Source organism: Agrilus planipennis, unplaced genomic scaffold, assembly GCF_000699045.2.
Source record: "Agrilus planipennis isolate EAB-ADULT unplaced genomic scaffold, Apla_2.0 scaffold57, whole genome shotgun sequence".
In the NCBI taxonomy this organism is placed as follows: Eukaryota; Metazoa; Arthropoda; class Insecta; order Coleoptera; family Buprestidae; genus Agrilus; species Agrilus planipennis.
In genome coordinates this window covers 1,209,341-1,222,178 of record NW_020438879.1, presented here as the reverse complement: position 1 = coordinate 1,222,178, position 12,838 = coordinate 1,209,341, and the positions used below count along the sequence as shown (strand labels likewise).

Sequence of the window (12,838 nt, the reverse complement as noted above, 5' to 3'; positions counted from 1 at the left end):
ATAAAATTCTATTTAAAAATTTCATCTGTCTTCGTAAAGTCAATTAAATGTGCCTGCCTACTCCAACTTGTTCATAAAACCACATGTTCTTCGATATTGGGAAAATGTGAAAGGCTAGGATAGTGGAATTTAATAACTGCCTCTGTCCCCGAAGACGGATGTTCGACGTATTTCCATTTCCACCCTAATATTGACATTCAATTTTAAATGTATTGAAGTTGATGGTTTCCTGGCACTACGGCTCCAGTAAAGCTTCTGAGGCTTAAATGCTATATTGCCACCGCTGGACGTGTAAATATTTTTTCGAAAAATGATTCATAATCTGATCATTCCTCGGGCACATGCACTGATATACATGTCTTCATATGTATGTATAAATGATATAGTGCATTAGACAATCTCATAAGGTTATAAATATCCCTAATTTATTTTTAACATTATTTCATCTTGTTTTAATTAGATGTACATGTATCCATCTAATAAAAAAGTTCAGTTCACGAGTGATTTAGTTTACTATTCTTGATATAATATTGTATAATTATTGATATAATATATTACTTTATTAAAAACCTTAAGTTATATGTATGGTAGGTGCCGGTAATAATGCTTGTAGACTAATAAGGCCTGTGTACAGAAATACAATTTAAAATTATTGTTGTCGCTCAAAAATTCATACTCAGTGGCGACCCGGAGACTGGTCTTGTTAGAATTATGAGATTTGCTGAAATAGGATTGATAGTTTTCTCATTCATGGAACAAAATTCTGATAAAAAACTCACTAAGGCAGGTTTAATATTATCCTTTCAAATGTCTGGTCTAAATGTATAACACATAGTAACATTACAAGCGGCTTTAAAGCAACTGCTTTGTGTCCGGTGAATCCACGGGCTATTCCAGAAGCAGCTTTTGCTCCGTCGATCCTGACAGAAGCTCCAGATCGTCCTGTATCTGACGATGCTGGTAAAGAAAATTCAGAACTTCATGTCTCAACAACTATGAGAAAAAAAGGAATTGTGCATACCCCAAACAGACCTTGTACAAACGTTGTACGTTGCACGCCAAATTAATATTGTGCAACTAGTTAAATTGGATCGTGATTTCGATGAAGAATAAAAATTCGCTGTTTTATTTAAAACATTTACTGGAACTTCTAATCACTAAAAACTAAACTTCAACGTCTAAATTATAACTATCAAATTCGTCCAACAAGGAAAACTCTATTGGATGGTTACTGGATGCAAAACTTACTTGATTGAAAGATGAAATGTGAATGTCTAAATCTTAATGTACTATGCAACTATATCAACAAACAGGTAAATTGGTGAAGATTATTTAAGCGGGGGTGAATAACTAGAAACTGAATATAACACAGAATATGGAAAGCCCTATCATTAAATGTGAGCACAATCGCCATACAACATTTCTTTCCAGTTTATAAGGGTTCTGCGAATACCCAGGTAAAATGTAAACTGGTCCTGTTGTTACTAACTTAGACACTATTTAAAATTACAAATATGAATTTAAATTAAAAATATTTGAAGTACAAAAAAAAGAAAAACTTAGGACGTAACATATGCCGCCCGCCTTGAACGACAGCGTTCAACAAAATAAATGTCCTTTGAACCTAATGCTATAATCACTCACACACGACACATAATTATTTACACTAAACGGTGTAATTTAGTCGATTGGTAGCAAACACAATTTTTTGACTGTTCGCGTATAAAGTCCGGTTGCCGTTTTCACTGTTACGACACGAACTATATTGTCTTTGCCAGGATGTAGTTCCGTAATTCGTCCTACCTTCCACTGCATGACTGGTAGATGGTCTTCCTTCAGGATCACGAGAGCCCCTTCCTTGATCGATGAATGTTCATTGTGCTGCTTCCATTTGTTGCGAATATGCAACTCGTTCAAGTATTCCCTGTGCCATCTTGCCCAAAAATGCTGCTTCATTTTCTGAATATGTTGCCATGCTGACAGGCGATTATTGGGAATGTTGTCAAGATTTGTGTCGGGTAAGCTACTGTTTGATTCGCCAATAAGGAAATGTGAGCACAATCGCCATACAACATTTCTTTCCAGTTTATAAGGGTTCTGTGAATACCCAGGTAAAATGTAAACTGGTCCTGTTGTCACTAAGTTAGACACTATTTAAAATTACAAATGTGAATTTAAATAAAAATATTTTAAGTACAAAAAAGAAGAGAAAAACTTAGGACTTAACAGACCTTTTGAAAGGTTTTACCGTATGGTTTACGGCACTCTAGTTCGGACGATGATGAAGATCATGTGCTACTCGCTCAATTAAAAAAAGAACAGCATTTTAGCAGCTTATGCCTACTCCGGCTAAATATACTAAAAAAAAAAGTAACAGGTAAAAGAAAGGTCATAAATTACAGGGGAACTCCAGTCACCAAAGATCTGTCTGACAAAAACAAGTAAGAGAAAATAATAAAAAAGACCTTAGCCTCTAAAGAAGACTGCAAAAGAAGTTGTATTAAAGAAAATCAGGCGAGGTGGTACTGTCACGGTTGTGAGAAAGACACGATGGCTGACATGAGGCCAATATCCTACTGTAGAATAATACTACAAGGTTTTTAGAAATGTTTAATTTTTTTTTTGTTTACGGTAGAAGTCGCCATTTTTTGGTTATATTTGACAGTAACTGATATTTAGGTTTAATTAACATTAAAATTTGTTGAGCGGATGTTTAAGCTCACTTCACAAATTAAACTCTTCTTATAAAACTGACGACGTGAGCTTAAATACGGTCCAACTCTGAGCTAAGCTTAAACCTGATTTGTAAAACCGGGCCTAAGACGTATTGCAATCTACTTCAAAATCATTTAATACCCGAAATAAAGTCCAAATGTTCAATTAAACTCAACAACTGACACTGGTCACTACCCTCAAAGTACAAAAGTACACATTTAAATAAATAAAATAAATTAAAATTTTAAAAAGGGACCTCAGAAGTGATACGGTGCGTTATCTAAAATTATGAGCGAAGGATCCTCTAATTTTGGCAATAATTCAGTGAACCATCTCTCCAATTTTTCGGAGTTCATATTGTCATGGTAATCTAAACCTTTTGACTTCGTCGAAAAAATAAGGCCGGCTTGAGGGATGAAACCGTCTCCACTTAAGTACCATAAAACGCTTTCGTTCACAGTTTTTATTTTTGACACTTTTTATTTACCTTGCCATGTGCATTTATTGGCACCTCTAGAGAATATCCACGTTTCGTCCAAGAACACGCACTTTTTCGAATTCGACGAGGTTTTATTGTTCGTGAACTTCCTTAAAAAAAACACTCTTTTGATTTGGACGTCTCTCATTTCACATAGTCTGTTACACCTTTTTTTAAATTTGAACCCTATTTCTTTCAGATAGATAGCGATCATTATTTAGTAGTTATGAAGACCAATCTTAAATTGAAAATTTTTAAAAAGAAGGAAGATAGGATACGTCTTGACTCTCTGAAAAGCTAAAATGTAACGAAACGCGTGATAGGCTAGATACAAGGACAGACGAAATACTAAAGGAGGCGGAAGACTCAAATGACAGGGACATAGAGACAGAATACTTTAAAATATACCTAAAGTGAGCAGTTACAGATATACTAGGTCTTAAACAAAAATACTGACAAGGGAAGAAAAAGTAAAGAAAGAGCGAATATAAAGATAGGAGACGGAAAATTAGAAGAAGAGGTAGACATAAATTAGATTACTGTTCGCAAATAGTTAAGGATATGGGTTGTTCTAGTTTTAGGGAAATGCGAAGATTAGCCTAGCATAGGGAAGAGAGTGGAGGTACGTGTCTAACCAGTCTTAGAACTGACGACCTTATGATGAATGTATCTCACAGAAACACCGGTAGCTGCAGCAACTCTGTATTGAGCACAAGTAACGTTAAGTGAGGTCCACCATTATTCTTTTCGTCGGTTAAATAATTAATCACTTTCTAAATGATTTCTTGAGCTTGCTGATTTATAAGTAAAGTGACGAAAAAACGTACATACGATAACAGAAATAATAATAGCTTTAACCATAACACTGAATAAAAGCAAAAATTTTTTCAAAGTAGGAAGAATACAGGTGTAGGGGAGACCGGGGATAGTTGACTATAGGGGTAGGTAGACTAACTACCGAAAACTCTTCGACAGTGTATGAACTATGTCATCTGATCGTAACCAAGCATTACATTTCGCGTCCCGCTCAGTTGTCTGAAGCGTCACATCGCGGTCGTGCGTTGTTTTCGAACAGTGACATGTTTTTCATATTTCAATCACATAAGTAATATTTTGATTTATTGTATTTTTTGATCTGATGCCTACTCGTTTTATGTAAATTATTTTTCTATTAGTCCTAGCGTTTAATGAGGGCACTTTTATCATATTTCATATCTTATTTTTCAAGTCAACGGCAGTGCTTAGGCTAGCCATGCGATCAAAATTAAAAATGGCGTCTGAGGTTGGTAGACCAATGAAATATGTAGTTGAAAACAACACATAAATTAACTTTTTATTGGACATTTAAATCGTTACGTGGCCAAATTAAAAGAAAAATTAGAACAGAATCCGAAATTGACGAGAGCAGAATTAACCCTGAACACAGTGGAATACCTATATAAAAAAATTGACAAATTTTACTAATCTAGAAGAGGAAACTTTAGCCAGTTTATTTTTTAACAAAAGGTTCAATTATATAAAAAAATTGTTTGATTATTTGCTCCTTCTCATGATTTGACTCTTACTGTTACATGAGTCAACTTACCCGGGCATATGGTCTACCTACCCCGGGCCCGGGGTAGATTGACTAAGATTTAATATTTTGTAAAATGCATTAAATCATCATTATTATACTAAACTAAGAACTGAATATTACATATTTTTATTAGGTTAATAGATTTTCTATCAATTAACATGCTTTTCTTGTCTAAAACAAAAAAAATATGAACTGTTTAGTAAAGAACTAGTCAACCATCCCCGGTCTCCCCTACCTACACTCGAAAAGCAGATTTGATATGAAATAATATTTATAAGAATCTCTAAGGACATTTCTTTTGATTTGTTTTAAATTACCAAAATTTCCTAATTGAAATGATAACGTTTTATAGTGACATTAATCATACAAATCTAGGGAAGAGCCATTACACTGCAATTAGGTATACGACAACGTAAGATACCTCAATAGGTACAGCAAAAAAAAAAGTTTTCAGTAGTGATTGATATCATAAAAATAAGTATGTTATTCAATTAATTTAAAATAAACGGTTAATTGTCATGACAAGCAAATTACGACAAAAGTAAGCATGGTGTAAATACATTTAGCTTAAACTACCTCACTAAACACTTCTGTACTTTTTTTATTAATTTCTTAATTGGTTATGTACATTGTAATTAGTTTTGATCAGTTTCTTAACAATCATATTAAATAATTGTGTTGTCGCCGTAGTTTGATGACTTTATTGTAGGGGCTACTTTTTGGAATTACGCAAATGTAACTTGTTGATATGAAACTTCACTTGGTTTTTAACTATTTATTTACAACACTTAACTAAGGATTAACAACACTTTAACAAAAACAAATTAATAACAAAAGAAACTGAACTTATGTAGAAAGTAGACTGTATAAAATTTGAAATGAATGAAAATAGAAAACGAACCGAAAGAGCGAATAGACTGAAGACCAAATTGCAACTCTCCCTGAAAAATGACTAAACTTTTGAAAATTAGAAAAATATAAAAGTGGAGGAAATAGTTTGGAGGTGGAATAAAATTCAAATTCGAAAAGGTTGATTGGTTGAAGGAAAAGTAGAAGATCGTGATTGGTTATGAAAGGGTGAGAGAGATAGAGAGGAGGAGAATGATAGAGTGAGTACCAGAAGGGCATTAAGCGGTACTTGTGGTAGCAATACACGTGCAACGCGTCTTCAGAAATTTGTCGTTTGCCTTACTTCTGGAAAACATAACCCAAGCGAAAACCCAATTGAACTTTATTGGGGTAAATACGTGTATGAATAGAACAAACTGAATATTATAATAAAACTCGACACAATGGTCAATAAAACCTTTTGAACTTTGATGGTCGGCAAACTACAAATTCCAAAACTTAGTTATGATATCTAAAATACTTTGTAACAATTATAAGACGCAACGTCAGTATGCAACGCATGTAAGAATATTAATCTTATCAGGAAATTGCATTGTTCTGATATTAATTAGCTTACTAAGATATTGAATAAGAATTGTAATGTTAATAATTGTAATTATTTTAAATCAGTTGTTGTTCCATTTTCAAACTGTTAACATCTCGATTGATTGACAAGTAAACGCACATAGTGTATTATTGTTTTTCATTCGACGGGGCAGCAACTCATGTTTTTCTTAGCCAGTCGAATTTCGACCTTAAAAATAAAAAGCGTTTTTAAAAAGTAAATTCGGCGGCAGAAAACATTAACTTACCAACACATTTTTTAAATGTAATGCGAGCTATTTTTGTTATTTGCCGTCTATAATAGTCTGAGAACATTTCCTTTACAAAAGAACGTTTATTATAGGCAATTTAGTCAATAGATCATTCACACTGTTGAGACCCTATTNACTGTTTGTTACCTGCGACTAGCCGAGAAAGATAACAGTATATTTTTCTTTCTTGTGGTAGGTATACGGTTTAGTAGATTTATTGTTCCAGCAATAAATAATAAAGTAAAATATTTACAATTTCAACTTTATAATCCAAAACTGGCAAAATTGAACTGAACGGACTTTATGTAGCAGCATCGAAAATAGATGTAGGTATAGGTGCCTACTTGTTAAGCCGATTAATGTAAAAAGGGTTGATGTTTTGTGTTTGTGTTGGTAATGTCCACAAAGCCACAACAAATCCATATCGGGTACGTAGGAACTATAATCGAATTGGCTGGTGCGGTTCTGTGCTGGTCAGGTGCTGGTTCCATTATGGTCAGGCTAATGACAGGGAGAGCTATCGTCGGAAGACGCTCAATTGCAGACCGTAATATGTGTAATATTACTAACAGCGGCAGTCGATTAGGCAAATAATAACTTCTAGAACATGGAATAGGCTATTAATTGTTTTAAATCGTTGGTCTAAAATTCGTCTAATTGATGTAATGCTGATACCATCTAATTCCTTAGTGTTCCAATTTACATACTTTTGAATTTAGTTGAAGTGATGGTTCTGCGGGCGACTGACGTCACTAACAACTTCTAGCTGGTTTTATTTGGTTTGTACATTTAATTTGTTCCAATAAACAATTTTAGAAAAAAATGTAATACGTGTTACGCGTAGATACTATTTGATGTCTATTATACTTCACACTACATTCACGATCAGTATGACGAAAAATATTCAAATCTGTCAAATACATGTAGATCATCGGAGTAGTGCGTGTCGTGGATGATAAAATTGTTTATAAGAATTATAAAACGCGTTAAATAAATTGATGAAATGGATTTGCATCGCTGTTTAAATCTGATATTGGCCAAAAATTCGCAAACCTAAAGGTTCATTTTCGGATATGGTTTTTGAAAATTTTATAGTATGACTGTTAATTAAAATGCATTCATCTTCAACAAAATTTCTTTATCGAGGGTTTATTTCGGCCCAATCACATATATACATATCAATACTGGTCATTTTGTATCAATTTAAAAAATTCTTTATTCCATATGTAGATACTACGAAATTTCTTTTCTCCCATTTAGCGTATCTCAATACACTCAGCAGTCCAGTTATTTAAAAATTATAACTGTTTTCAATTTCAAGATTAGATTTATGAAAACATGTGCAGGGTTTTGAAAAGTGATACAGGGTTAAGTCATGAAAGAGACATTGCTTTCAAGCCTGTCAGAAGACGTCGTTGCTACACCTTCAACTTCATCAGGCGCCGATCCTACACCATCTACATCATAAAACAGTAGCGTTGCTAACTCCGGAACAGCAGATATAATCAGTCCAGAAATTATTAATCCTTTTCCAAAAGCTTTACCACAAAGAAATCCACAACAACGACGGGAAGTCACAAGTAAAGTAATCACTTCAATTCCAGAAAAAGACAGATTGCTTGGTGAATGTATGACGGAACTGCTATCCAAAGAAACTACTGGTGATTTGGCTCATGTTAAGGATATCTTTAAATCAAATAAGACTGCAGAAAAAAGGCATAAAACAAAATTCAAGGTGAAAGTATCACACGAGTAAATATCACAAAACAAGAAAGAAGAAGAAAATTTGTACCTCCTCGAGTAGCAGCATAAAGTATTTTGCTCAATGGGAGGAAACTAGGAAAAACGTAAAATATTTGTTTTGTGTTGATTAGAACTATTGGCAGTTAACTAGTTACTATTATGGAGTTTTACAAATTTTACTAATGTAATATATTTAGTATTTATTTTATGAATAAAATAATTCAAAGTGGTCTGTATTCTGTCGAAACTGCCAGACGCGGATCGCGATTTCGATCTTTTTGGATCTCATCAGCGCGTTGCAGGCAGCTCCGACAGAACACAGACCAACCTTTACCTGCTGTCTTAATAGCGCGTTTTAGAAAATACCACAAATGCCGTGGTGAACGCCATCTGTAGTACGATGCTACATTTTAGGATTACATATGCTCCAACAAGGTCCATTTAAATATATAGATATCTACTTGCTGAAACGAATCAGACCACTTTGTTTCTATTTATTTTATGTTTTTATTCAGATAACTTAGGTATATGCAATAAATCTTTACTGAATTTACTTGTCCCATTCATCGCTTGCTGATGTCCATTGAATAGGACCACCATCGTGGTATGTAACGTACAAAACGAACATAATTAGAAATTCAATTTTTTAGCAAAATCTTATATTACGAAAAAGTTCTTTTTTACCTTAAAGTTTTCTAGTATGTGTTCTATTAGGCAGTCATTTTTGATTTTGTATGGTGAATGTATTTCTTTTGATTTGGCAGAGACAAGAAAGTCCCTTTTACGTCTTTTAACTTACGCACGGATATTGTTTGGGGGTACAATAAGTTGCAATGAAAGAAAACTAAATTTTGAATGTTTATCTTGATTAATTGTATGACATTTAGATCAATTAGTTATGGAAAAATAGGCATGGGTAACAAATCATAATTTACGGTCCGACGACATTACCAAATGTAGGTCACAAATTAAGGATATGTTGATTAAACATTTTTTTTGTCACTGTATGAATCATGAATGATGTTATGGAACCGTGGTGTATCCTTCGTATTTCGTTTGTCCTCCATTTGTCTCCCTTAAGCAACCCTTAGACTGTAATCACACAAACGAACCTCGATATTTGTCGTCCCAAGTCCTTGGCTAATCTAGTTAGCACCGATTCCACTTAACGAGGGCCTTCTAATTACTAATTTCCTTTATTATTGTTCTAGCGTACGGCAATCTAGGGAGCGTCTTAAGTGGCCAAGGGAGAACCGCCGAGGCCGAATGGGCCTTTCGTAAGGCTCTACTCTACCGACCCAATATGGCCGACGTCCACTACAACTTGTAAGTATCTCAATAATCTTCATAGTTCTTGTTGTTAGTTCTCTCGCAATTAATTGCCGTCATCGGAACATCCGTCAGAAACCTTTATTAGCATTTGAAATTATTCAACAGAGTAGGAAGGAACAATCAAAACGGAATAGCGATAGTATTAAATGGCAGGAGAAAGTCCATATTTTAGAATTTACAATTGCAGTTGTAAATTGTTTTTGTGAGGCATCATACAGAAAACCGAAGCCAAAAATTTTCCTCTTGTTTGAGTATACGCTAATGCTCTTTTACTATTCTAAAGAAAGAAATAGCTATTATCAGGTTACTGTCAATTATACCGAAATTGGTAAGAACTTTATCGTTTTAAACGAAATGTTAGAAGACTGACTTTAACTTTATTGTCTACGTTTTGGGTTTTCAGTTCTAGAGTAACTAAAGTAACATTCATTTAATGGACCTTCACAGTTTGAATAAGCTCCCGTAGGAAAAATTTCTATTTTATTTCCATTAAAAAAATGCCATTTAATTACCGCTGATAATAATTAATGGTAATAAATGGAGAATTGCTAATAGGGTAAATGGGATNATTTATAAATTAAAGATGTTTTTGCGGATTTTATTTAGGAATGTATTAAAAGCCAAAAAATATTTAAGATTCTTTTTCTCTATTTCCCCATTAGCGTCACAGTTTCTTGGGTTAATTTAATGTTCCATTCGCCTACATTCCTATTTTTCCACGCCCACAGTCTTTATTGTACTCATACTATCAATATTTCTAACAGCATCGGAACAGTTATGCCTAAAAGCTTCTTCTACACCCTTTTGTAATCGTGTATGAGGCACGTTTTTTACAGTAACATTAAGAAAAATTACATATACACCACTTATTTCTCGAGTATGGTACAGCGTAGATAAGTGCAGCTCTGCAATAAAAACCCCAGAAACAGTAAACTTACAAAAATTATCTTATCAGAAATAATATGTATAAAGTAGCAAAAGGCATATTATACCTTCAGGGTAAATCGAGGATATTTCTACCACCTTTTGCAAAATACTGCATTTTTAAAAATGTGCAAAGAATACAGAATGGTAATATAAGCTTTGGCGTTATTTTATAAAAAAAAAATATGTCAAAGAGTAAAACAAATGCGAGTCTTACAGTAGTCGTCAATATGAGTAATATCCAACATGGGTAATGTGCAAAAGCAAGGTTATCAGATCAAACGGTTGACCGCAATTTTTCACATTCTTTCTCTGTATCCTCAAGAGCCGGCTGTAGGCAGCATTAATTCAATAGCGTGCGCATCCCTCTCCCTAACTTTGCCCAATTTCCATTACATTTCCGAAATTATTGTCACACTTCCATTGCAGGAATCCTCAAAAACCATGTTATCAAATTCTGCAGAACGCTTATTTTTTTTTGGTGTGATGTTAATAATACTTTTATTTTGCGCTGCTTCCAAATTGTTTCTTTCACCAACGCACACTAGTGACGCTAGAACTCATCACCCGTTGACGCAGACTTTTCCAACTTCTATTGCTACATATATAGGGAAGGGGAAAACTAATTAAAACTTTTCGTGGAGATATTTTCAGATAATCGTCACTCCTTGTTACTACCCCGTCTCTACTAGAAATTCAGGATGCAGCTAATGGAAAAGACCCTAGTCTTTCCAAATATCCTTGGCGCTGGATCTTTGAACATTCTTATTATATTATATTATAACATTATAGTAAGAACGTTCTTCTTATGAAAATATAACGTAAATAGCATCGACGATTCGCAGTCAAAATTCGAAAAGTCTGTAATTCCAAAAGAAGCAATTTCATGAAAGGTGAGATTTTTTCAATCTCGAAATAAATTCGAAAGGTGAGTACTAAGTAGTACCTATAAGAAATTTAATTGGAATATTGTGGAAGTTGACTTAATAAACACTCAAAACCCCGAAAAATTCACAAAAGTTTATAAAACTAATCCTTCAGTCAGAGACAGTCTCTAACTGAGAATGACATTTTGGAAACACTCTAATTTTATAAACGTTTTGTTGAATTGTGGAGTTTTTGAGTGTTTATTTAATCCAGTAGTAAAGTATAGAAAGCTTTATAAACTTCATAAAATTTTCCAATTACGAAGACGCATACATAAACTTATTAAAAACAAATAGTTGCAATTATCTTTTAAGAATCGTCATCATAAGGTCGTCAGTCCTAAGACTGGTTGGACACGCACCTCCACTCGTTCTTATCCTGAGCTAATCTTGGCATTTCCCTAAAACTAGAACATCCCACATCCTTAACTATTTGCAAAAAGTAACCCAATCTAAGTCTACCTTTAATCCTCTTAACTCCTGTTTCTGGTTTGTGCCTCTAATATGTCTTTAACTAAACCTTCATGCCTAAAAAGGTGTTCTACCAATCTAATTCGGCTATTTTTTATCGACTTCCATAGAGTTCTCTGTTACCCGTAGAAAAATTTTCCATTCAATTTCCATTAAAAAAATGCCATTTAATTACCACTGATAATAATTAATGGTAATAAATGGAGAATTGTCAATGGGATAAAGAATCTAGAATTCTAGTGGAAATCCCATTCCCGAACTCAATGGCATTACCATTGCGTTCCATTGGAACGGCATCAGCATGCTTTTTTCCATAATCCATATTATTTTGTTGAGAATTTGGTTCTTCAGGTACCTTAACTAAGGCATGTGCCTGAATGTTTGGCTCTTCATCATTGTGTTTAGACTTTTTTTCACTTGCTTCTGATAAAATCACATCACTCTCACAGGCCTCCTCTATATTCTGACATGGTTCAAAATCATCAAACAATGCTTCTAATGTAGACTTTTTCACTTGTCTGGGGGTTGTTTAATAAAAGGCCCCGGGTAGTTGAATACATTTATAATAAACATAGAATAATAATAGCAAAACGAGTAACAAACAGGAACTAAATATATACAATATCCAAAGTATCGCGTCTTCCAAAATACATACGTCTTCGTGTAATCACCATAAATTCGTCTTCCGTCTTTTTTGAGAAAAAATGCTCAAAGTCTAAATGAAATATACCGTCTTAATCAAACGTCTTAGTACCTTACTCGTCTCTCACTCTACTGCCGTGGTGGTCCCTCACGTAGCCCCAACATGCACGCATAAATAAAAAGGGATTATTGATTTTCTACCACCCAAATTGCAATATCACTACTCCTGCACCTGGGCAAGCAAAAACTGTATCCAAAAAGGCTAATAGTATGTGACCAATAATGGTTATAATAAACGAATTACCCTATACTATTCCTAAGAATAATA

The 12,838-nt window shown here is 33.9% G+C and overlaps 1 protein-coding gene across 1 annotated transcript in view; it reads left to right on the top strand.

The window, feature by feature from the left end:
• Positions 1 to 9,545, top strand: part of LOC108737361 (transmembrane and TPR repeat-containing protein CG4341-like) — a 163,628-nt gene extending 154,083 nt beyond the window's left edge. Inside the window, exon 4 of the mRNA XM_018470179.1 lies at positions 9,427 to 9,545. Within this exon, the coding sequence (XP_018325681.1) occupies positions 9,427 to 9,545 (119 nt within the window). The remainder of the gene's footprint in view (positions 1 to 9,426) is intronic.
• The last annotated feature ends 3,293 nt before the right edge of the window (positions 9,546 to 12,838 follow it).